At 40.8% G+C, this 27472-nt stretch overlaps 1 protein-coding gene across 9 annotated transcripts in view; it reads left to right on the forward strand.

The window, feature by feature from the left end:
- Positions 1-27472, forward strand: part of LOC115161324 (PTB domain-containing engulfment adapter protein 1) — a 177824-nt gene that overhangs the window by 127546 nt on the left and 22806 nt on the right. For 4 of the 9 annotated variants that reach the window (XM_029712218.1, XM_029712216.1, XM_029712225.1 and 1 more), the window contains exons 1-2: positions 2881-2982; positions 19927-20023. In XM_029712218.1, the coding sequence (XP_029568078.1) occupies positions 2902-2982; positions 19927-20023 (178 nt within the window). In that variant the 5' untranslated portion in view covers positions 2881-2901. The other 5 variants (XM_029712219.1, XM_029712223.1, XM_029712220.1 and 2 more) reach the window with 4 other exon arrangements.

The raw sequence follows: 27472 nt of genomic DNA on the forward strand, positions 1-27472 counted from the left end.
CCAATGGGGTTCCTGACAACTGGCCTCTCATAACCAAAACTTTGTTTGCACTCTAGAATTAGACTGAGCTGACATTTTCAGTCTTTATAAAAGTTAATATTTTTGATTTTTTTTCAGTCACACAACGCACACTCTGCAACAGACTTTTCAAACTATCTAGAACGAAAGACTGTGTGTTACCAGTAAGTCCTCCAATTACTGATTAACATATCCTGCAAGAAGCCACTCTGTTTTAACATTTTACCCGACACTAAAATCCATGATTGTTTCTGATCATTTCCTTGTAGAATCAGCAAGAAATGCCAGTGCGTGTGACCTATTGAGATGTTATGTGGTTCAATTTGGTCACACATTGATTTTGGTTTGATATGTCTTTGTGGAAGGAATGTTAATAAACTTGGAGGAATGTCTGTTAGCAACTGACTATTCATATTACTGTTGTGTGTGTGGTGTGCAGCACTTTTTACTCATCATGAATAAATCAGATACGTAATAAAATAATACGATTCAGGTAGTTGTTGTTGTAATTCTTGATTTTCTCTATTTCCATAATAATAATTTAAAAAATGCTAATTGCCGAAGAACACTGATATTACCTCTTAAGATAAATTTTATGTTTTGGGAATATCAATCCTGGAGATTGATATTGATCTGATAGAAATTAAGTCGATTTAATGTTTCCCAAGGTGCCTTTACAGTCATTGAAAAAAGAGCAGCCATGGCATTAATTAGCCACAGTAGATGTAATATTTTAAACGTGGAAGTTGGAGTAGAGGTTGTGACAAGTGTCAATCATATACTGTAGTGGTCCTACTTATTTATATTTAGCCTTTAGCAGTATTAACTTGTTTAGGAAAACAGCCCTGATTTTGGAAACAAATGTCATCCAGAGTCAGATGTATTTATTTTCCAAGCTATGGGACACACTACTTTACATACAGCAGGTGAGAGCAGGAGAGAGACCAAAGAGTTTGGTCTGCTTTATTTAGCCATGGAAATAATATTGCGCTACTGGTTTCGGCACCGCCCTAATTGATACATGTTTTGGAGGCTCCTGAGTGGCGCAGTGATCTAAGACACTGCATCTCAGTGCTAGACGCGTCACTGCAGACCGTGGTTCAATTCCAGGCTGTATCACAACCGGCCGTGATTGGGAGTCCCATAGGGCGGCGCACAATTGGCCCAGCGTGGTTAGGGTTTGGCTGGGGTAGACTGTCATTATAAATAAGAATTTGTTCTTAACTGACTTGCCTAGTAAAATAAAGGCTAAATAAAAAATGTCCCTGATACAATTAGGCCTGGGGGGAGTGTTATGTGGCCAATATACCACGGCTAAGGGCTGTTCTTATACACGATGGAACGTGGAGTGCCTGGATACAGACCTTAGCCATGGTATATTGGCCATATATCAATCAGCATTCAGGGCTCGAACCACCCAGTTTATAATCAAAAATAAGTATAGAGACAATAAAAGGTTCCTCTAACTTAACAGAGAAGTTGCATTGGTGACAGCAGAGCTTGTAATGGAAATTCTCTTCATACTTGATCTTTCACATTGCCACATGTGTAAGGGCTCCACTTTGAGAGCTAGCAAATGTGTGCACAAACCTTAACACCCTACCTCACCCCAGCTGTCCATAGAAGACTGAAACATAAAATGATAGAGAGCAAACTAGAGCAAAGCGTTAGGAAAACAAAGTGTGAACAGAACCTCAGTCCTGATAGCCGGGCCCTCCCTGTTTTAAATGGTACTCAGAAGCAGAGGGAACTCCCAGCCAAAACAAACATGGCATCACATCGGGCCTGTATTCAATCAAAACCTATACAAAGTATTCGGGGGTCAAATCCAACATTTTGTTCCCTATACAGTGACATTTCTGAATGAATTAATTTTGTTTGAATTAACATGCAGTTTAGTTTATTTTTTGTTTCACACTGTTAACTTGGTTTTGTTTCGAACTCGCAGTACAAGAATCCCAGGAAACCTGCTTACCAGCTTTGATTGAAAAAGGGCCCTAATGTCAAATTAACCTGGACCTGTCATAAACAAGAATAAATTACTAAAAAATGTCATACATGTGTTTACCTGCCTGATGCCCCTCACCAGAAAAGCTGTCCTGAGCAGTTCATCTCCAAGCGTTGAATAAGACATGGAAGTGTCGAATTTCACTAAGGTATAACAGTTCAAGCAGCTAGGATCCACTGTTCCTATGCTCATGTATTTCTGCAGCTGCAGTTTAAATGCTTTTTCACAGCATATTGTGTTCCCCAATTCTCAAACAAAGCATTTTCTCATGCTCTTTTATCGATTCAGGGCTTCTTTTCAGGTACATTACGTTACATTGTGATTTGAATATCTAAATGCTCAATGTATTGCCATGTCTCTCCAAAAGTGATATAAGATTGACAGTTTAGACTGAAACCTTTGGAAAGTAGATTTTTGAAGGTAATCTCTGTGTGTTTCCTCTTTGTGTAGAAAGCAATTTTCTTATTTTATGTCCTCCCAGAAAAATGTGCAGAAAAACAACTTTTGCATGAATTGTGGGTGGAGGAATTTTTACTCTGAAATCCAGGTATCGTGTTTCTGTAAAAAAGCCCTTATTGGAGTTTTGCAAACCCATCTCCTCTACCACAATCCTGAATGTATCACCATCTGGCCCACAGCTGAAAACTATTAGGCTCTGCTGGAACTTCCTTCTTCTCAGTATTCCACCCGGTTTCAAAGCAAGTAAGTCGCTTTTATTTTGGTGCTGCTGCCTGGTCATCTTTGCTTGTTTGTGTAATACCACTCGAAAGCCATTCTCTTATTTTAGTTTCTCTTGGCAACGGGGTAAAGCATCGGTTGGTCTGTTTGTCTCTTTTGCTGTTGGTAAGGGAGCTGGAATTCCTGTGTCTGATTGAATGAGAGAGAGAGAGAGAGAGCAAGAGCTCGGGGAGCAGCGCTGTGCTTGGTTTAGGCTGATTCAACTGTGGAATGTCGGGGTAAATTAATAAAGAGTTGTTGCTATGTCTAATGTGTTTTGCGCTTAGCAAGCAAAATTCCAGAGCGGGTGAAAGCGAGTGAAGAAACAATGAAGCGCTGTTGTTTCCGAGCGGCATTATGTTAGGGGACTGCAGTGCGTGTTTTCATCCCATGTCAAAAACTGGCTTTTTTTTTTGTATGCGTATGGCTCAGATTTGCCGCTGTTAGAGAGACTTTTAAAGGGGTCATCCATTTTTTGGATTTTTTTTTTATTTGCGGATTGCTTTTTGGGTTTGAGAGAATATTTTTTCCCCCAGGGTTCAAAGTAGGTAATTTCTGTTTTCCAACAAATTCCAACTGTTTGAGTCAGTGAAGTAGAATTGCGCAACTGGCTGGATGTTTTTCTGAGCAAATGACGAATGATAAACCTCATGAATTTATGCCACATTTAGTGAATCATTTGCTTCAGGACTGGAGTCAATTAATTCAGGAAGTGATTTTAGTAAAAAAAAATATAGCATTGAAAAACTTTTGATATAAATAGCTTCTACTCAGTTTATTGATAATTCATTGGAAATATAAGCCATTATTCAAATAATTGAATTGGAATTTCAGTTTACCTGTACCAATTATAATTATCCCAAGCTTGATTTAATTAGAAGTGTTCGCCTCAATGTGTAGCAGTAATACAAAATACATACATTCTGGAATGTTATTGTTGAATAATTAAATTGATTGCTGTTTTTTGTGCTTAATATGTTTGCGCATCATTGCTCCCAATTAATATCACTTTTATTGTGTGGTGTACACTGATTGGAAGCTGTTTAGCCATGGCATAAGGTGTCAATTTGCATTCTTTATGTCCTATTTGATTTTATGATCAGACCTGATAGTGTTTATACACTACTGTAACTGCTTGAGGGATCAGCTTGTCCTCCGATGTTTTCGGTCAACTGAGCGTACTGCAAACTGTAGTGAAGGGAGAAAAAACATCAATACAGTTACATATCGGGATATTATTGACAATATGTTGTCTCATATCATGTTATCTTTGCACTAGTTGGCTGTACCTGCACTATAAATCCACTATTTGTCCTTCAGAACTTGTTCTCCATCTTCTTTTTAAATAGAGTGCAATTGTTCAGCACTTTTATTTCCATGACTGATCAAAACTCGTTTTCTCATGGCGCTCTCTCTTGTCCCTGTGCAGAAGACATATAGTGAGCTATAGCCTATGTTAGGAACATCGACATGCAATAAAATCACAGTATCGAATTGCAATACATATAGAATCGTGAGAATCGCAATACATATGTTTTTGGCATCTAAGTACCGTGATAATATCGTATTGAGGTCCCTGGCTGTTCCCTGCCCTAGTAAACTGCATAATAGTATGGTCTTTGTGGTCCCTCAGGAACAATCCATTCCCTCTAACTCTCCCGGCTATAGGTTACGCTACATACACGCTCCGGGGGAATTTTAAACCTGAGCAATGGCCTGTGAGAATAAGGATTGCTCAGCCGGTCTGATTCTCCAGACGGCTGTATATCACCGCAACTGTGACCTCAAACATACCTGACCGTGATGCTTGCAAAGTCACACTGCAGAGGGTTAATAGCAGTGGGGAAGGTTGTGACTCTGTGGTAAGACTGGGGATAAGGTTCTCCCAAGAGAGGTTGACTCACCAGCCCAGGAAGCCATTAAAAATAGCAAACAGCTTCTGTCAATCATAATGAGGGACATCACAGTGTCAGTCCAGGCATACACAGCCCAACAGTAGAGTAAGAAAACATCCACAGTGAGAGGGTATTGTAACCTGCTCTCCTATATTCCCTTGGTGGTTGCTATTAGATACACTGTAGGCTAGCACTTGATATTTTCTGTGCCTCTGGATGCTAGAATGATATTTTTTTCAGGCAGTCTTAGGGAGGAAAAGTTCTTGCTTTGAGTTGGGTTGTCTGATATGATTCTGCTGAAATGGTGATTTGAATGTAATGTAGGTCTTGTGTTTCTTAGTCCTGAATTCCAACACAAGGTATAGATGCTGTCTTCATAAGAAGAGGAGTTCAAACCAAGTTCAGGCTGTTACCTGTGAAGCCACATAAACAAAATGTAATGGTAGAGTAGTATGCATTTATAGGCAGTAATGCAGCAAGCATTTCTGATATCTTGTTTAAAACAGACAACACACAAGGAAAAGGTGGGAAACGGATATTGGCACTGGAATAGACAGATGTAGTCACACACTCTAGCTGTTGATGGCTTGTCTTTTTGACTCAGTTATAACCTTTTAACTTACTCTTACTTGGTAGAGTTTTGGGGTAAAGGGAAACCGTTTTTATCCCACATTGCTGTAAGAGTGTTTGAATACACTGTAAAGTAGCGATGGGGTACCTTACAATTACGTAACTTACGGTGATTATTATATTTTTTTTTTTCATTTTTCAATTAAAATGGTCAAAAATAAACAAGTAGCTTATTAGCAGAGAGCGTTTTCTCAAGCAATAATTTTGCTAGGACTTTCTGGGAGTGGTCTGAGTGGGGAGGGGAAAACGGAAAATGAGCTGTTATTGGCAGAGAGGTCTGGAACACTCTTTTTTTTTTTTTGTCAGTTAACTAATTTACTGTATGATGGTGATACCATGGAAGGCCAAAACTCCATCCCACCAAAACAAGATGAAATTTGATGCAGTCTTTTCAAACAGTTTTTACACTAAAAAGGCATTATTTTCACAGAATTATTCCAACCTCATAGTGTGGAAATGCAGTTGAAGTCGGAAGTTTACATACATTTAGGTTAATAGGCTAATTGACATCATTTGAGTCAATTGGTGGTATACCTGTGGATGTATTTCAAGGTCTACCTTAAAACTCTGTGCCTCTTTGCTTCACATCATGGGAAAATCAAAAGAAATCAGCCAAGACCTCAGAAAAAAAATTGTAGACCTTCACATGTCTCGTTCATCCTTGGGAGCAATTTCCAAACGCCTGAAGGTACAACGTTCATCTGTACAAACAATAGTACACAAGTATAAACACCATGGGACCACGCAGCCGTCATAACGCTCAGGAAGGAGACGTTATCCTTCTCCTAGAGATGAACGTACTTTGGTGCGAAAAGTGCAATTCAATCCCAGAACAACAGCAAAGGACCTTGTGAAGGTGCTGGAGGAAACGGTTACAAAAGTATCTATAGCCACAGTAAAACGAGTCCTATATCGACATAACCTGAAAGGCCGCTCAGCAAGCAAGAAGCCGCTGCTCCAAAACTGCCATTTAAAAAGCCAGACTACGGTTTGCAACTGCACATGGGGACAAAGATTGTACTTTTTGGAGAAATGTTCTCTGGTCTGATGAAACAAAAATAGAACTGTTTGGCCATAATGACCATCTTTATGTTTGGAGGAAAAAGGGGGATGCTTGCAAGCCGAAGAACACCATCCCAACCATGAAGCATGGGGGTGGCAGCATCATGTTGTGGGGGTGCTTTGCTGCAGGAGGGACTGGTGCGCTTCACAAAATAGATGGCATCATGAGGAAGGAAAATTATGTGGATATATTTAAGAAACATCTCAAGACATCATTTTTTACATTTTAGTCATTTAGCAGACGCTCTTATCCAGAGCGACTTACAGTAGTGAATGCATACATCTCATGTATGTATGACATTTAAAAAAAAATTGTACTGGCCCCCCGTGGGAATCGAACCCACAACCCTGGCGTTGCACACACCATGCTGGCGTTGCAAACACCATGCTCTACCAACTGAGCCACAGGAAGTTAAAGCTTGGTCGCAAATGGGTCCTCCAAATGGACATTGACCCCAAGCATACTTCCAAAGTTGTGGCAAAATGGCTTAAGGACAACAAAGTCAAGGTATTGGAGTGGCCATCACAAAGCCCTGACCTCAATCTATAGAAATTTTTGGGCAGAACTGAAAAAGCGTGTGTGAGCAAGGAGGCCTACAAACCTGACTCAGTTACACCAGCTTTGTCAGGAGGAATGGGCCAAAATTCACCCAACTTATTGTGGGAAGCTTGTGGAAGGCTACCTGACACGTTTGACCCAAGTTAAACAATTTAAAGGCAATGTTACCAAATACTAATTGAGTGTATGTAAACTTCTGACCCACTGGGAATGTAATGAAATAAATGAAAGCTGAAATAAATCATTGTCTCTACTATTATTCTGACGTTTCACATTCTTAAAATAAAGTGGTGATCCAAACTGACCTAAGACAGGGAATTTTTACTCAGATTAAATGTCAGGAATTGTGAAAACTGAGTTTAATTGTATTTGTCTAAGGTGTATGTAAACTTCCGACTTCAAGTGTGTGTGTGTGTGTATATATGTGTGTGTGTATATATGTGTGTGTGTATATATATATATATATAACACAGGAAAATCACATTTTTGACTGCACTGGGCCTTTTTAAGGTTGATCCCTGAAATAATTTGTACTTCCTATGGAAGTAGGTCGAGGTGGAAGTTGGTCTTATAGCTGTGGTCGATAGGGCCTTAAGTCCTGTTGGTTAAGATCAGGGGAGAGAAGCATCAATAGTAGCACTGAAGGGACATTTCCCTTTGAGCATTGTTCTACAGAGTAATGAGTCAGTATGCTCCAATGAGGGATACATGGTTTTCCAGATGTCACGTGTGCATCACAGTTGGCTATTATTTTTTGAAGGCAGTTTGTAATGCAGACATTTTTTCAAACTCCAGATATTGAATGTGGGTTTTTCAATCTGCCACTCGTAAAGTAGACTAAGCATAATGAATCATATTCCCCTATTAAATCGGGACTTCACATGCTTTAGACCCTACAAGACTGTGCAAAAAGCCGCTTTGATACCATTTTCATCATGCTCAGGGTGACAAAAATAACTGACTTGGTGCCTAGCCTATTGCTTATTTGTCTAGCGTCTTTAGATGTGCAGAAAAGTGACTCCTTCTCCCCTGAATTGTGGACATGGTTTCTGGCTCTGCATCGCTCTGAGGCGGGGACAAATTCTTTGGCCGTAAATAAGACAGACAAGATGTAATTTTAAGTGGCAAAACTATTCTGTTTTGGCAGCAGTCAGGATATCCCAATCCACACCCTCTAGCTCATTCCAGTTAAGCTTTTTTGCCCTGAAGGACCTTTTATGGATGGAAAGAAAACCTCTCCCAACATCACAATGTGGTTTTATGGGGGAAAAAGTAGTGTACAATAATAGGGGGGAAAAGTAGGGCACTATAATTGGGGGGAAAAGTAGGGCACTATATTTGGGGGTAAAAGTAGTGCACTATATAGGGGGAAAAAGTAGTGCACTATATAGGGGGAAAAAGTAGTGCACTATATTAGGGGGAAAAAGTAGTGCACTATATTAGGGGGAAAAATGTGGCTCAGTTGGTAGAGCATGGTGTTTGCAATGGTGTTTGCAACGCCAGGGTTGTGGGTTTGATTCCCATGGGGGGCCAGTACGAGAAAAAAAAAATGTATGAAATGATTTGAAATGTATGCATTCACTACTGTAAGTCTCTCTGGATAAGAGCGTCTGCTAAATGACTAAAATGTAAATGTAAGTTATGTCTCTGCAGAAAATGTATATTTTTTTCTTAATAATTGCATGTCTAAACATTATCCTAGTATTCTTAGGGACTTATTGTAGGACGCTTGTTGCTTTGTAATTTCAGAAAGAAAAGAGTACTTTGGTGCTTTGCTAAATTTTAGCATTTTTTCCATTTCCTTTCATAATGGGAAGAAATCATGGTCCTCAGTGGCATGCTGAAGGTTTTACACAATAGTCAGTCAGAGCTGGCATTCCCATGTGGTGACTCACGTAATATAACAATATACTGTAGCTACCATATATCTTAAAGCTAGACTAATTAAAGCTAGACTAATTGATGCTAAATTGCTAATTTCTGTTCCTGAATTACGTCTCTCAAATTGGACAAATAAGACATGGGAATGCTTGCAATTGCTTTTCTGTCATGTCCAAGTATATGAAATAATGTTGTTTATGTATTATTAATACTAAGCCTTTTGACACACTATCCAGCTCACTGTTCACATCGATTAACTTTGAGATTAAGGAGTAAGGAAACATTACTGTTCTTTGCATAGAAACATTCACATGGAGCCTTCAATCACTTTTTGCACATTGTATTATTGTAGAACAGCTCACAGTCTCTCAGGTCTGGCTGTCAAAAAGCGTAACATGTTTGTACCTGCTAGGGTAGGTAGTTTAGCGGTTAAGAGCATTGGGCCAGTAACCGAAAGGGCTCTGGTTCTAATCTCTGGGCCGTCTAGGTGAAAAATCTGTTGATATGCCCTTCAGCAAGACACTTAACCCTAGTCGCTCTGGATAAGAGCTTCTGCTAAGTGACTCAAATGTCAGACTCCTATTTAGCACCACACCCCTCTTTAAAAAGTAGTCCTGAAACACAGTCCTCTTCACAGAGCTAGATGTGTGATTTTTGTCCCCCACCTGTGAGAGTAATTATTTCCTGAATGTTGCAACGCTCCTCTGCATTATTTCAGTGGATACAAATGTCCTTCCCGAAGTTAGTTTGTCTCAACTTATGAAAATATCAAATCCTGGAACTACTGACTACTTTAGTTGGACTATTGTAAGCATTTACATCTACAGTATATTCTACATATTATATACAGTGCATTAGGAAAGTATTCAGACCCCTTGACTTTTTCCACATTTTGTTACGTTACAGCCTTATTCTAAAATGGATTACATCGTTTTTTCCCCCTTATCAATCTACACACAATACCCCATAATGACAAAGCAAAAACAGGTATTTATACATTTTAGCAAATGTATTAAAAATCAAAAAACTGAATTCATATTTACATAAGTGTTCAGATCGTTTACTCTACTTTGTTGAAGCACCTTTGGCACTCATTACAGCCTCGAGTGTTTTAGGGTATGATGGTACAATCTTGGCACACCTGTATTTGGAGAGTTTCTCCCATTATTCTTTGCATATCCTCAAGCTCTGTCAGGTTGGATGGGCAGCGTCGCTGCACAGCTATTTTCAGGTGTCTCCAGAGATGTTCGAACGTGTTCAAGTCTTGGCTCTGGCTGGAAGGAGTCCTGTCCTGTTGGAAGGAGAACCTTTGCTCCAGTCTGAGGACCTGAGCACTCTGGAGCAATTTTCATTAAGGATCTCTCTGTACTTTGCTCAGTTCGTCTTTCCCTTGATCCTGACTAGTTTCCCAGTCCCTGATGCTGAAAAACATCCCTATAGCATGATGTTGCCACAACCATGCTTCACCATAGGGATGGTGTCAGCTTTCCTCCAGATGTGACGATTAGCATTCAGGCCAAAGAGTTCAATCTGGTTTCTCATGGTCTGAGAGTCCTGTAGGTGCCTTTTGGCAAGCTCCGTGTGGGCTGTTGTGCCTTTTACTGAGAAGTGGCTTCTGTCTGGCCACTCTACCATAAAGCCCTAATTGGTGGAATACTGCAGCTCAAGGAAGAGTCTTGGTAGTTCCAAACTTCTTTAATTTAAGAACGATGAAGGCCACTGCGTTCTTGGGAGCCTTCAATACTGCAGACATTTTTTGATACCCTTCCCCAGATCTGTGCCTTGACACAATCCTGTCTTGGAGCTCTACAGACAATTCCTTCAACCTAATGGCTTGGTTTTTGCTCTGATATACACTGTCAACTGTGGGACCTTTATATAGACAGGTGTGTGCCTTTCCAAATCATGTCCAATCAATTGAGTTTACCACAGGTGGACTCAAATCAAGTTGTATATTTACATTTACATTTTAGTCATTTAGCAGACTTACAGTAGTGAATGCATACATTTCATACATTTAATTTAATTTCATGCATTTTTTTTTGTATATATGAGTTTCAAGTTTGGGGAAGTTTGGGGAAGATCATTTTCACTGTAAAAATGCACCTTTTATAATAAAAACATCACATGCATAATTGCATTTGTTCTTATAGCCTATTACCATGTGCACATTGCTGCGCTTATAATCTGAAGAAATAGCCTAATAGTTTATTAACATTTTAAGCTAAACGTTCTGAGATGTTGCATCAGCCACATTGCATAAAACATTTTTTTTATGCTGGGGATGTATTAATTTGGGATCTATCGCATCCCACAACTGTCCCAGACTCTTTGGAATATTTATTTCTCGCACAGAATAGAATTGGTTGACTTTTGTACTATGGGGGATAGTAGATTGACATACAGTAAGGGGAAGAAAGTATTTGATCCCCTGCTGATTTTGTACGTTTGCCCACTGACAAAGAAATGATCAGTCTATCATTTTAATGGTAGGTTTATTTGAACAGTGAGAGACAGAATAACAACAAAAAAAATCCAGAAAAACGCATGTCAAAAATGTTATAAACTGATTTGCATTTTAATGAGGGAAATAAGTATTTGACCCCCTCAATCAGAAAGATTTCTGGCTCCCTGGGGTCTTTTATACAGGTAACGAGCTGAGATTAGGAGCACACTCTTAAAGGGAGTGCTCCTAATCTCAGTTTGTTACCTGTATAAAAGACACCTGTCCACAGAAGCAATCAATCAATCAGATTCCAAACTCTTCACCCTGGCCAAGACCCAAGAGCTCTCCAAGGATGTCAGGGACAAGATTGTAGACCTACACAAGGCTGGAATGGGCTACAAGACCATCGCCAAGCAGCTTGGTGAGAAGGTGACAACAGTTGGTGCGATTATTCGCAAATGGAAGAAACACAAAAGAACTGTCAATCTCCCTCGGCCTGGGGCTCCATGCAATATCTCACCTCGTGGAGTTGCAATGATCATGAGAACGGTGAGGAATCAGCCCAGAACTACACGGGAGGATCTTGTTAATGATCTCAAGGCAGCTGGGACCATAGTCACCAAGAAAACAATTGGTAACACACTACGCTGTGAAGGACTGAAATCCTGCAGCGCCCGCAAGGTCCCCCTGCTCAAGAAAGCACATATACATGCCCGTCTGAAGTTTGCCAATGAACATCTGAATGACTCAGAGGACAACTGGTGAAAGTGTTGTGGTCAGATGAGACCAAAATGGAGCACTTTGGCATATACTCAACTCGCCGTGTTTGGAGGAGGAGGAATGCTGCCTATGCCCCCAACAACCCCATCCCCACTGTCAAACATGGAGGTGGAAACATTATGCTTTGGGGGTGTTTTTCTGCTAAGGGGACAGGACAACTTCACCGCATCAAAGGGACGATGGACGGGGCCATGTACCATCAAATCTTGGGTGAGAACCTCCTTCCCTCAGCCAGGGCATTGAACATGGGTCATGGATGGGTATTCCAGCATGACAATGACCCAAAACACACATCCAAGGCAACAAAGGAGTGGCTCAAGAACATGGCACATTAAGGTCCTGGAGTGGCCTAGCCAGTCTCCAGACCTTAATCCCATAGAAAATCTGTGGAGGGAGCTGAAGGTTTGAGTTGCCAAACGTCAGCCTCAACCTTAATGACTTGGGTAAGATCTGCAAAGAAGACCGGGACAAAATCCCTCCTGAGATGTGTGCAAACCTGGTGGCCAACTACAAGAAAGGTCTGACCTCTGTGATTGCCAACAAGGGTTTTGCCACTAAGTACTAAGTCATGTTTTGCAGAGGGGTCAAATACTTATTTCCCTCATGAAAATGCTAATCATTTTATAACATTTTTGACATGCGTTTTTCTGGATTTTTTTGTTGTTATTCTGTCTCTCACTGTTCAAATAAACCTACCATTAAAATTATAGACTGATCATTTCTTTGTCAGTGGGCAAATGTACAAAATCAGCAGGGGATCAAATACTTTTTTCCCTCACTATAGGCTAGTGCTTTTGCTGTTCGTTAGGCCTACTCATCTTGTTGGCTGACAAAGTAAATGTGGACAGTTCTTCCAAAGTCTTCAATATGCACCTCGGAATTGGATAAGGATGCACACAGTTGTATCCCCGATGTGTCTGTCTTAACTTGTAACCTGTACGGAGAGCAGTGTGAGTGAGAGACACTTTCGGATTGCGCAGCACTCGGGGAGTTGGGAACAACTGCCACTGGCTGCAAAAGGCATGTATGTTTAAGGGTGCATTACGGCCACAAAGGGGATGCTGGCGTGAAATTTGAGGCATTATGAAGTGCTTTTCAAATTGTGAATGAGAGACTATTGGAGTGTGTATAGCCTGTGTGAAAAACAAAGCAGAGCTCATGCCTTTCAAGTGACTTTTTTCAAATCATCATTAGTCTCATCATGCAGCCTTACAGTAGCTTGCGAAAGGATTCACCCCGCTTGGCATTTTTCCTATTTTGTTGCATTAGAACCTGAAATTCAAATGGATTTTTGGGGGTTGTATCAGTTGATTTACACAACATGCGTACCACTTTGAAGATGCACATGTTTTTTTTTGTGAAACAAACAAAAAAGACAAAACTGAACTTGAGCGTGCATAACTATTCACCCCGTCAAAGTCAATATTTTGTAGAGCCACCTTTTGCTGTAATTACAGCTGCAAGTCTCTTGGGGTGTGTCTCTATAAATTTGGTACATCTAGCCACTGGGATTTTTGCCCATTCTTCAAGGCAAAACTGCTCCAGCTCCTTCAAGTTGGATGGGTTCCTCTAGTGTACAGCAATCTTTAAGTCATACCACAGATTCTCAATTGGATTGAAGTCTGGGCTTTGATTAGGCCTTTCCAAGACATTTAAATGTTTCCCCTTAAACCACTCGAGTGTTGCTTTAGCAGTATGCTTAGGGCCATTGTCCTGCTGGAAGGTGAACCTCTGTTCCAGTCTCAAATCTCTGGAAGACTGAAACAGATTTCCCTCAATAATATCCTTGTATTTAGCGGCATCCAACATTCCTTCAATTCTGACCAGTGTCCCAGTCACTGCCGATGGAAAAACATCCCCACAGCATGATGCTGCCACCACCATGCTTCACTGTGGGGATGTTGTTCTCGGGGTGATGAAATGTGTTGGGTTTGCACCAGACATAGCGTTTTCCTTGATGGCAAAAAAGCTACATTTTTGTCTAATCTGACCAGAGTACCTTCTTCCATATGTTTGGTGAGTCTCCCACATGCTTTTTGACGAACACCAAACGTGTTTGCTTATTTCTTTCTTTAAGCAATGGCTTTTTTCTGGCCACTCTTCCGTAAAGCCCAGCTCCCTGGAGTGTATGTAAAGTGGTCCAATGGACAGATACTCCAATCTCCGCTGTGGACCTTTGCAGCTCCTTCAGGGTTATCTTTGGTCTCTTTGTTGCCTCTCTGATTAATGCCCTCCTTGCCTGGTCTGTGAGTTTTGGTGGGCGGCCCTCTCTTGGCATGTTTATTGTGGTGCCGTATTCTTTCAATTTATTTAATAATGGATTTAATGGTGCTCAGTGGGATATTCAACATTTTGGATATTCTTTTATAACCCAACCTTGATCTGTACTTCTCCACAACTTTGTCCCTGAGCTGTTTGGAGAGCTCCTTGGTCTCTGTGGTGCCCCTTGCTTAGTGGTGTTGCAGACTCTAGGGCCTTTCAGAACAGGTGTGTGTGTATATTCTGAGATCATGTGACAGATCATGTGACACTTAGATTGCACACAGGTGGACTTTATTTAACTAATGTGACTTCTGAAGGTAATTGGTTGCACCAGATCTTATTTAGGAGCTTCATAGCAAAGGGGATGAATACATATGCACGTGGCACTTTTCAGTTTTTTTATTTTTTTTTTATTTATTTTTTTAAACTGTTTTATTTTTTTCACTTCACAAATTTCGGGGGTATTTAACTCAATATTAAGAAGGTGTTCCTAATGTTTGGTTTACTCAGTGTGAATACTTTCTGACGACACTATCTGTCAGTGTCTCAGAAGATGGCATTGCACATGTTTAACTGTGCTCTTGGCCTGCTGCAGTGTCATGGTCAATTGCGTGATGCTGTGTCAAATACAATTCATCATATTCAGTATCGATGTACTGTACATCTACTCATCGTATGCATTCTCTGTTGAGCATCTGAATAAGGTTTCTACAGCATATTCATGTCTGCTGTGAGATCTTCAGTACGACCCGTTACACACAATGGTCAGTGTCATCCTTATTGCATAAAATTCAGCATTGAAGGACTACTGTAGCCGGATGCTATATTATCCATCTAGAAAGGAAGTTGTCTCCCTTCAGTTGTATCAAAGGGATACATAACAAAGACAGGAACCTTTTTTTAATTACTTTTTTTTATGGACTTTTCTATCATATGGACGTTTCAATTCTGTTCTATTGTTTGATTCACAACAGCTCTTATCTGGACAATAGTCATTTGTATCCTTGGAACTCATCTGAGACATTGTATTTGGTTTCTTAGCAGAATATTTATGAGAATATGTTTGCTTTAAAGTGTAATGTACATCATGAGTAAAATAGTTATATCAGCGCTTCATTCAATTTAAGTTTTGCAGGAGTGGATGTTTTGAACGGAAACATATCGAGGTATAATGAAGTTGACTCAGAAATGGGTTCCTACCTTTCCTCCCGAAATCACTGGCTTAGAAGGCATTCTATCACTCTGGAAGGGACTTGATCAATACTTGTAAGGATAGAGATGAAGAAAGAAGCAGCAACTGTCAAAATAATTGAGTCAACCTATTCCGAGGCAGAACTTACTTATGTATAGTAGCTATCTGTGAAAGTTAAGAACATAGATTTTGGAAATTTGGCATTTCAAATCCAATTTCAATTCGTCACATGCGCCGAATACAACAGGTGTAGACCTTACAGTGAAATGATTACTTACGAGCCCCTAACCAACAGTGCAGTTTCAGAAAATACGAATAAGAGAGAAGTATCAAGTAATTTAAGAGCGGCAGTAAAAAATAACAATGTATACAAGGGGCTGCCAGTACAGAGTCAATGTACGGGGGCACCGGTTAGTTGAGGTAGTATGTACATGTAGGTAGAATGAATTTAAAGTGAATATGCATAGATGACGACAGAGTGGCAGTGTTGTGGGTGGGGGGGGGGCAATGCAAATAGTCTGGGTAGCCATTTGACTAGATATTCAGGAGTCTTATGGCTTGGGGGTAGAAGCTGTTTAGAAGCCTCTTGGACCTAGACTTGACGCTCTGGTAACGCTTGCCGTGCGGTAGCAGAGAGAACAGTTTATGACTAGGGTGGCTGGAATCTTTGACAAATTTTAGGGCCTTCCTCTGACACCGCCTGGTATAGAGGTCCTGGATGGCAGGAAGCTTGGCCCCAGTGATGTTCTGGGCCATTCGGACTGCCCTCTGTAGAGCCTTGCGGTCGGAGGCCGAGCAGTTGCCATACCAGGCAGTGAGGCAATTCGTCAGGATGCTCTCAATGGTGCAGCTGTAGAACCTTTTGAGGATCTGAGGACCCATGCCAAATCTTTTCAGTCTCCTGAGGGGGAATAGGTTTTGTCGTGCCCGCTTCACGACTGTCTTGGTGTGCTTGGACCATGTTAGTTTGTTGGTGATGTGGACACCATTTAAACCTTGCAAAGTTGATGTGCTCTTAATGCTTTGTTGTATAATGTCTTGATTCCACATTCTCATTCATACATATTCAGTAAAAAATGTTGGGGAGAGATTGCAAGGTTGCAACAGAACTTTAAGTTGAGCTTGTCCTTATCGCCATTTACCTTTGGTATTAACTCTTACATCTAGATGTTCCGCTAGCGGAACACCGCTCCAATATCCAATGATAGGGCGTGGCGCGAATTACAAACACGTCGAAAATCCAAAAACGTAAATTTTTCAAACATATGACTATTTTACACCATTTTAAAGACAACTCTCCTTAATCTAACCACACTGTCCGATTTCAAAAAGGCTTTACAACGAAAGCAAAACATTAGATTATGTCAGCAGAGTACCCAGCTAGAAATAATCAGACACCCATTTTTCAAGCTAGCATATAATGTCACAAAAACCAAAACCACAGCTAAATGCAGCACTAACCTTTGATGATCTTCATCAGATGACACTCCTAGGACATTATGTTATACATTACATGCATGTTTTGTTTAATCAAGTTCATATTTATATCAAAAACCAGCTTTTTACATTAGCATGTGACGTTCAGAACTAGCATTCCCACCGAACACTTACGGTGAATTTACTAAATTACTCACGATAAACGTTCACAAAAAACATAACAATTATTTTAAGAATTATAGATACAGAACTCCTTTATGCAATCGCGGTGTACGATTTTTCAAATAGCTTTTCGGTGAAAGCACATTTTGCAATATTCTTAGTAGATAGCCCGGCCATCATGGCTAGCTATTTTGACACCCACCAAGTTTGGTACTCACCAAACTCAGATTTACTATAAGAAAAATTGGATTACCTTTGCTGTTCTTCGTCAGAATGCACTCCCAGGACTTCTACTTCAACAACAAATGTTGGTTTGGTTCCAAATAATCCATAGTTATATCCAAATAGCGGCGTTTTGTTCGTGCGTTCAAGACACTATCCGAAGGGTAACGAAGGGTGACGCGCCGGCGCATATCGTGAAAAAAAAATCTAAATATTCCATTACCGTACTTCGAAGCATGTCAAACGCTGTGTAAAATAAATTTTTACGCGATTTTTCTCGTAAAATAGCGATAATATTCCGACCGGGAGACGTTGTTTTCGTTCAAAGACTGAAAATGTAAAATGGACTCTTCACGTGCATGCGCGCACCCGTTTCACTGTTCTCAGATCGACCACTATCCAAATGCGCTACTGTTTTTCAGCCAGGGACTGCAGAGTCATCATTCAACGTTCTGGCGCCTTCTGAGAGCCTATGGGAGCCTTAGAAAGTGTCACGTTACAGCAGTGATCCTCTGTTTTCAATAAAGAGGCTAAAGAAGGCCAAGAAATGGTCAGAGAGGGCACTTCTTGTTTGGAATCTTCTCAGGTTTTGGCCTGCCATATGAGTTCTGTTATACTCACAGACACCATTCAAACAGTTTTAGAAACTTTAGGGTGTTTTCTATCCAAATCAAACAATTATATGCATATTCTAGTTTCTGTGCAGGAGTAATAAACAGATTAAATTGGGTACGTTTTTTTATCTGGCCTTGAAAATACTGCCCCCTATCCATAACAGGTTAAAAATTCTCACTTGGTTAGGATCATCAGCAAATGGTCAAAGAGAACATGTACATACTGTAACCCGATAATGCCTATTCACTGTTCATACATGTACGCTATATCCAGCAGAGTTTAATATGACAGCATTGAACTTCGCTTTATGTGAAAGCTACAACTTTTTCATGACTTTGCTGATATAAGAAGTCTTACATTTTGCTACAATAACTAATCTACTTTGGTTGGATTTATTTGGGCAGCCACCGACAAGCATATAACTAGTGTTATTTCTTTCTCCCAGTAAGGTTATACTGTAATGCAACAGATTGTGGCAAAAATAAATAAATAATACAAAAAAATCCAGAAAATGGTCTCAAGCGATATTTACTGTTACTACAAAAACAACCAGCAGTAGTTGATTTCTTTTGACCTTTGACCTGTTTTAGTGTGATATATCGACAGTGACTAACAAGTCTAGCCGTCAAAAATACCAAAATGGTGAACTACCCTACTCAGATGGTAAATGGCTTTAACCCAAAGGTAAACACAAGGTGTATTGCAGGTGGGCCTAGGTTTTCATCGGTGGACATTCTGACTTCTTAAACATTGGCTTTCTGTGAGAGGGTGGGTTTCCTAAATCACAGGCTGACATCAGGCCATTGTTTTTATTTTTTGGGGTCAAATTTTCCAGGTTATTGCCTATTAACATGTGCGCATTGCTGTTACAAAGCCACATTGCATTAAAAAAGAATATGCTGGGGTTGTATTAATTTGGGATCTATCGCATCCCACAACTGTCCCAGACTATGTTTGGAATATATATTTCTCACACAGAATAGCATAGGTCAACTTTTGTACTATGGGGGATAGTAGATTGACATAGGCTAGTGTTTTTGCTGTTCGTTAGGCCTACTCATCTTGTTGGCTGACGAAAAGTAAATCTGGACAGTTCATCCAATATCTTCAATTTGCACCTCGGAATTGGATAAGGATGCACACAGTTGTGTTCCCGATGTGCCTGTCTTAACTTGTAACCTGTACGGAGAGCAGTGTGAGTGAGAGACACTTTCGGATTGCGCAGCACTCGGGGAGTTGGGAACAACTGCCACTGGCTGCAAAAGGCATGGATGTTTTAGGGTGCATTACGGCCACAAAGGGGATGCTGGCGTGAAATTTGAGGCATTATGAAGTGCTTTCAAATTGTGAATGAGAGACTATTGGAGTATGTATAGCCTGTGTGAAAAAACAAAGCAGAGCTCATGCCTTTCAAGTGACTTTTTTCAAATCATCATTAGTCTCATGCAGCCTTACAATGTATTAAAAATCCAAACATATAGCCCAACGTTTGTAGAACAACTAAAGTTACATTAATAACTGTATATTAAGCATATAGGAGTACCTGTTTCTTTTGTTAACTGCTCAACACAGAATAGTCGTATGTGCACACTCCCTCAAATTGTTTGGAGAAAATATTTCTATTTTTCAATTTTTTTTAAATGTATTCTTCATACAATGAAATAATATAAAATAATTCCACGGAATTATAAGCTTATCTTGTCTGTTAAATGAACTAGTGTAGCCCACAGCTATTTTGCGTAGCCACATCAGGGCCTAACATGAGGACAACTCAGAGTATGCTATTCTTTTCTTCTGAAGTAGACTACATTTTTTTTCTTCAAATCATCACTAATTCTTATTTACAATGACGGCCTATGATTTTTTTCACCCTTGTATGCTTAAAGACATGGTTGACTTTATCTGAATATGTCTAAGCTCTTATTATCCAATAAAAATTCATTAAAAAAATAGGCAGTAGGTAGTAACATTTTCCAGGTTTTGTTTGTTGAGGGTCTGAGATTTTAAAGGATTCTGAAACGTTTTGTTTTTTCCTTACAGGTGGAATATTCCAGGTGGAATATTGGCAAATACACAGAAGGGATCTCAAAGAAACAAGGTTTTTCCAGTATGAACCGGGCTTTTAACAGGAAAAAAGGTGAGCACTCATTTTGTTTCTCTTCCCCATTTGTTAAGCAGATTAACGTTAAGCCCAGATCTACTTCAGATCATATTACGGCTCATATTATGGTTCAGAGATTTCTAAGTCAAGTAGCCTTTGTTCAATGAGCTACTTGTTCTTATACCTGGAGCTAACAGGCGTAATCTACATGAGCACCGTGGTACTGAACATGTCTGACTTGACCGTTGCCGTTTCGCAACAACAGCTTGTCGTATTTACCTCCATCTGTCCCACCACTCCAACTCCCGGTTGTCACTAGTTAACACAGACACAAAGTCATAAACCCCACCTATTTCTACAATTTCTCTTCTTAAAATCTGATTTTACATTTAACCTTAACCCTAGCCTTAACCACACGGCTAACCTTATGCCTTACCCTTACCTTTAAATTAAGACCAAAAAGCCAGTTTTCATGATAAGTCCAAAGACCTGGCTAGACAATTTTGGTGCCCAGGGTTTTTTGGTGATATTTGAGCTTTGTAATTTCCCCCGGCCCTGTCAGACACACAATGAGTAAATAAAGACAGTAATCAGGCTAGACAGACCACTTCTCCTGCTTCCAATGACATTACCTTTTCATTGACAATATTTAAATGCAGCTTGGCTCTAAGGTACTTCAATACTGCCGCTACTGTAATTTTTATTGGGTTTTACTTTCTCAGGAATCTAAGTTGATACTTTGTCAATATCATCAACAGAATCTGGAGGGTGCGTTTAAGGAGTCTATTGAGAGGTTTGGCATAACAAAGAAGTTATGGCTTCTCAGCTGACGCAGAAAGTAGTCAGTGAAGTGTTCCCCAGGCACAGTGGCTGTTTACCATTCCCTGCCTCGTAGTGATGGGCCCACAAATGCCTCCAAACATACTTGCACCCTGTCCAGTTCTGTGTGATTGTAGAGAACTACAGAGCCATCTGGCATAATAAAGAGGGCATTAAAGTCTTTCAGCAGAGGACAAAGGTTCCTCCGAACCCTCCCCGAACAAAACAGACATTTTACCCCATAGCAACACAGAACACTGGGCTTTTGGAGACAACTGTTCATTACCAGAGCATTGCTCATAACTGATAAAGGGCTTGGTAAGAAAATAGAAAAGGGTATCAGTGTTTTCCATAAGCGCCGGCCGTCGGCTTAATAGCCAATAACACGCTACTGTTCCACTTCATTAATTAACTAGGCTTCTTTTCATTTTGAAGTTTCAATTCGTTAGTCATAAGTCAGTGTAGCATTCTTCCGCTAGAATGAATGATATGCATCTTCTAGTGATCTGTTGATAGAACAGGCGCTTGTCAGTCACAAAGCGAGCAATGACAGGGGCACAGTACTGGTTTGTTGTTCTGTCCTACCTCTCGGTACCTGTGTTATTTTAGTGCTCTTTGGTTGGCTGCAGTCAAATTTCTTTTAACGGATTAGGGAGAGCATCACAGGTGAGTTTGAAGTTAGGGGAAGCAAAAAAATATATACACATTTATGATAAAGTACTAGACGCATTTGCAGACTAATATAAAATAGCCTACTATTCCTAATGTGATGAATAGATGAAGCTAATAAAGATAAAGCTAATAAAAATATTTTTTTTGTCTCCTCTCTTGTTTTTCCAGTGATTTATGTTTTGAAATATTGGAATAGACATTATTTTAGATGATTTTCACTGACAACCACAAAGCAACAATCAGCTATTTGATAAGATGAACACACGCTGCCCAAATTGCGCGCTTCCCGACTGCAGTTTATGCCCTGGCCTTGTCATAAAAAAAAATGACAGCTATTTTTTTAAAGATGCTAATGGTCCTAAGTGGCTAAATCATGCTCTCTGGTGTAGTTCTTTTTGAAGGGTTACATTTATTTTTGTATAAACATGAGTAATTGTGTAGTTTTGCCAAGTTCAATTCAATGTACTTTAGGGGAAGGACGACTGTGCAAATGGATACATTTGGTGTGGTTATTAAAAGCCGCCTGTTGAGATTGAATGTTTTAGCACAGATTCTTCACTGGTACTTTTCTTCCTTTCGCGACTGATGAATTAGCGTTAACATTTTCTAGTGGCATATGAGCAAAGTTATTGCATTTTGTTAGAATAGTTTTTTCTCATTCTTACACATTCCTTCAACTTGTATTTATTAATTTGCACTGATGCCAAAATGTGGTTGTAAAATCAGGAGGACAAACAAAATACTGTTCCTCATTCTGCAAGGGGAAGAACAAATCACCAGTTATTTGTCTGGTCGGTCTGACTACAAGCTGAGCAAAAACATTTGTCTGATATACACTATATATACAAAAGTATGTGGACACCACTTCAAATTAGCGGATTCGGCTATTTCAGCCACACTCGTTGCTGACAACTGTAGAAAATCGAGTGCAGTGCCATGCAATCTCCATAGACAAACATTAGGTAGAATAGCCTTACTGAGGAGCTCTGTGACTTTCGACATGGCACTGTCATAGGATGCCACCATTCCAACAAGTCAGTTTGTAAAATTTCTGCCCTGCTAGAGCTGCCTCTGTAAGTGCTGTTATTGTGAAGTGGAAACGTCTAGGAGCAACAACGACTCAGCAGCAAAGTGGTAGGCCACACAAGCTCACAGAACGGGACCACCGAGTGCTGAAGCTCATCGCGTGTTAAAATTGTCTGTGCAAAGTTGCAACACTCACTACCAAGTTCCAAACCACTTCTAGAAGTAACGTTAGCACAATAACTGTTTGTTGTGAGCTTCATGAATGGCCGAGCAGCCGCACACAAGCCTAAGATCACCATGCGCAATGCCAAGCATCAGCTGGAGTGGTGTAAAGCTTGCCGCCATTGGACTCTGGAGCAGTAGAAATGCGTTCTCTGGAGTGATGAATCACGCTTCACCATCTGGCAGTCCGACAGACGAATCTGGGTTTGGCGGATGCCAGGAGAACTCCTCCTTACCTGAATGTATAGTGCCAACTGTAAAGTTTGGAGGAGGAACAATGGTCTGTGGCTGTTTTTCATGGTTTGGGCTAGGCCCCTTAGTTCCAGTGACGCGACATCTTAACATTATAGCATACATTGACATTCTAGACGATTCTGTGCTTCCAACTTTGTGGCAACAGTTTGGCTAAGGCCCTTTCCTGTTTCAGCACAACAATGTCCCCATGCACAAAGTGAGGTCCGTACAGAAACTGTTTATTGAGATTGGTGTGGAAGAAATTGACTGGCCTGCACAGAGCCCTGACCTAAACCCCGTCAAACACCTTTGGGATGAATTGGAACGCCAACTGTGAGCCAGGCCTAATCGCCCAACATCAGTGCCTGACCTCACTAATGTTCTTGTGGCTGAATGAATCAAATCCCCACAGCAATGTTCCAACATCTAGTGGAAAGGCTTCCCAGAATAGTGCAGAAGGTTATAGCAGCAAAGGGTTGACCAACTCCGTGTTAATGCACATGAGTTTTGAATGAGATGTTCGACAAGCAGGTGCCCACATACACTACATTACAAAAAGTATCTTGCTTTTCAGATAAGGCGTTGATGGAAACCCATTCAATTGCTAATGTCTTCTTTTCGTATTTCCTTGAGGAATGAAATAAAAATGTTAATGTCACCTCGGTTAGTAAAATAAGAACATAATCCTATCCCTCTGGTAGAAATAATCTGGTTTTCTGTCCCATCATTCAAAGAATGTAATTTATCTGCCAAAATCAGTTTTCAATTTGACACTAAATTTGAATGCAATTATCTCTGAAATACTTCAGTCTGCTATACAGTGGTTTGCATAAGTATTCATCCCTTGGAATTTTTCCTATTATGTTGCCTTTAAACCTGGAATTAAAATATATTTTTTGGGGGGGGTTGTATCATTTGATTTACACAACATGCCTACCACTTTGAAAATAAATAAAAAAATTTAAACAAATGAGAAATAAGAAAAAAACTGAACTTGATTGTGCATAACTAACCACCCCCTCAAAGTCAATACTTTTTAGAGCCACCTTTTGCAGCAATTACAGCTGCAAGTATCTTGGGGTATGTCTCTATAAGCTTGGCACATCTAGCCATTGGGATTTTTGCCCATTCTTCAAGGCAAAACTGCTCCAGCTCCTTCAAGTTGGTTGGGTTCTGCTGGTGTACAGCAATCTTTAAGTCATACCACAGATTCTCAAATTGGATTGAGGTCTGGGCTTTGACTAGGCCATTCCAAGACATTTAAAGGTTTCCCCTCACTCGAGTGTTGCTTAACCTGTATGCTTAGGGTCATTGTCCTGCTGGAAGGTGAACCTCCGTCTGTCTCAAATCTCTGGAAGACTGAAACAGGTTTCCCTCAAGAACTTCCCTGTATTTAGCACCATCCATCATTTCTTCAATTCTGACCAGTGTCCCAGTCACTGCCGATGGGGAAAAACATCCCCACAGCATGATGCTGCCACCACCATGGTATTCCAGAGATTTGGTATTCTCGGGGTGATGAAAGGTGTTGGGTTTGTGCCAAAGCTCAATTTTAGTCTCATCTGACCAGAGTACCTTATTCCACATGTTTGGGGAGTCTCCCAAATGCCTTTTGGCGGAACACCAAATGTGTTTGCATATTTTTTTTCTTTACACAATGGCTTTTTTCTTGCATCTCTTCCATAAAGCCCAGCTCCATGGAGTGTAGGCTTAAAGTGGTCCTATGGACAGATACTCCAATCTCAGCTGTCTGGATTGCAGGAAACTTAGCCCCAGTGATGTACTGGGCCGTACACACTACCCTCTGTACCACCTTATGGTCAGATGCCGAGCAGTTGCCATACCAGGCGGTGATGCAACCGGTCAGGATGCTCTCGATGGTGCAGCTGTAGAACTTTTTGAGGAGCTGGGGACCCATGTCAAATCTTTTCAGTCTCCTGATGGGGAAAGGTTTCACGACTGTCTTGGTGTGTTTGGACCATGATAGATCGTTGGTGATGTGGACACCAAGGAACTTGAAGCTCTCGACCCGCTCCACTAGAGCCCCATTGATGTTAATGGGGGCCTGTTCAGCCTGCCTTTTCCTGTAGTCCACGATTAGCTCCTTGTCTTGCTCACATTGAGGGAGAGGTTGTTGTCCTGGCACCACACTGACAGTTATCTGACCACCTGCCTTTTAGCTGTCTCATAGTTGTCGGTGATTATGCCTACCACTGTTGTCATCAGCAAACTTCATGGTGGTGTTGGAGTCATGTTTGGCCACGAAGTCATGGGTGAACAGGGTGTAAAGGGACTAAGTACACACCCCTGAGGGGCCCCAATGTTGAGGATCAGCGTGGCAGACGTGTTGTTCCCTACCCTTACCACCTGGGGGCAGCCCGTCAGGAAGTCCAGGATCCAGTTGAAAAGGCATTTAGCTTGTCTGGTAGGCTCGCGTCACTGGGCAGCGCGCGTCTGGGTTTCCCTTTGTAGTCCGTAATAGTTTTCAAGTCCTGCCACATCCGACGAGCATCAGAGCTGGTGTAATAGGATTCAATTTTAATCCTGTATTAACGCTTTGCTTTTTTGATGGTTCGTCTGAGGGCATAGCAGGATTTCTTATAGGCATCCGGATTAGTCTCCTACTTCCTGTATGTGGCAGCTCTAGCCTTTAGCTTGATACGGATGTTGCCTGTAATCCATGGCTTCTGGTTGGGATATGTGTGTACGGTCACTGTGGGGACGACGTCGTCGATACACTTATTGATGAAGCAGATGACTGAGGAGGTATACTCCTCAATGCCATTGAATGAATCCCGGAACATATTCCAGTCTGCTAGCAAAACAGCCCTGTAGCATCCGCGTCATCTGACCACTTTCATATTGAGTGAGTCACTGGTTCTCCCTACTTTAATTTTTGCTTGTAAGCAGGAATCAGGAGGATAGAATTATGGTCATAAATGTCAAGTGGAGGGCGGGGGAGAGCTTTGTATGCATCTCTGCGTGTGGAGTAAAGGTGGTCTAGATAGTTTTTCCCTCTGTCTGCACATGTGACATACTGGTAAAACTGATTTAAGTTTACCTGCATTAAAGTCCCCGGCCACTAGGAGCGCCGCTTCTGGGTGAGCATTTTCTTGTTTGCTCATGGCCGTATAGAGTTGGTTGAGTGTGGTCTTAGTGCCAGCATCGGTCTGCTACAAATAATATAGATGAGAACTCTCTTGGTAGATAGTGTGGTCTACAGCTTATCATATGGTTATCTACCTCAGGCGAGCAATACCTCTCGACTTCTTTAATATTAGACATCGCGCACCAGCTGTTATTGACAAAAAGACACACACCCCCACCCCTCATCTTACCAGACGTAGCATGTCTGTTCTGCCGGTGCATTGAAAATCCCTTCAGCTCTATATTATTTTTATCATCGTTCAGCCACGACTAGGTGAAACACAAGATTTTATAGTTCTTAATATCCCGTTGGTAGGATAATAGTAATCGTAGGTCATGAATTTTAACTTCCAATGATTGCATGTTCGCAAGTAGAATTGATGGCAGTGGGAGTTTACTCGCTCGGCTACGGATTCTCAAAAGGCAGCCCGATCTGCGTCCTCTTTTCCTCCATCTTTTCTTTACGTAAATGACGGGATCTGGGCCTGTTCCCGGGAGAGCAGTATATCTTTCTCGTCAGACTCATTAAAGGAAAAAGATTCTTCCAGTTCGTGGTGATTAATCCCAGTTCTGATGTCCAGAAGTTATTTTCGGTCATAGCAGCAACATTATCTACAAAATAAGTTCAAAAATAAGTTACAAACAACGCAAAAAAAACGAAAGAAAATAGCACAATTGGTTAAGGTCATGTAAAACGTCAGCCATCCTCTTCGGTGCGATCTTTGGGCGGTATGATGATGTGGGAATGTTAAGTGAAAGACAAAGTGCTGTACAGTCTGACAGGGCAATAATGACAGACACAATACTGTACAGTCTTGCAGGGCGGTAATGACAGACACGGTACTGTACAGTCTTGCAGGGCGGTAATGACAGACACGGTCCTGGAGTGTCTTACAGGGTAGTAATGACAGACACAGTACTGTACATCCTTGTAACAGTGTACAACAAAATGTATTTTGATGTTGTACATACGCACTCGTACGCACACACACAGACAGACAAATGTTTCCATAGAGGAGAAGGGTAAATAATGTACAAAGTCTAACTCATAAAAAGTTAACATTTCAGAAAACACACATTTAATTTTTTTTATCGTAGATACTGTGAATGGGGCAATTTTGATCCTGATTCCATGTGCTATCCTGGAATTGATCTCAGTTTGTTCAATGAGTAACAATAAATAAAATGTGAGTGTTAGGTAAAAAAGTCTGATGTGCCCTTGAACAAGGCCCTTAACCCCAATCGCTCCTGTAAGTCACTCTGGATAAGAGCTTCTGCTGAAATGTAAAAATGTACACTAGCGATAATGCAGGGGGATACTGTAAATCCATTTTTAATGCCCTCTCTTTGTAATTTGGAGATCAA

Source organism: Salmo trutta, chromosome 24 (assembly GCF_901001165.1).
Source record: "Salmo trutta chromosome 24, fSalTru1.1, whole genome shotgun sequence".
Classification (NCBI taxonomy): Eukaryota; Metazoa; Chordata; class Actinopteri; order Salmoniformes; family Salmonidae; genus Salmo; species Salmo trutta.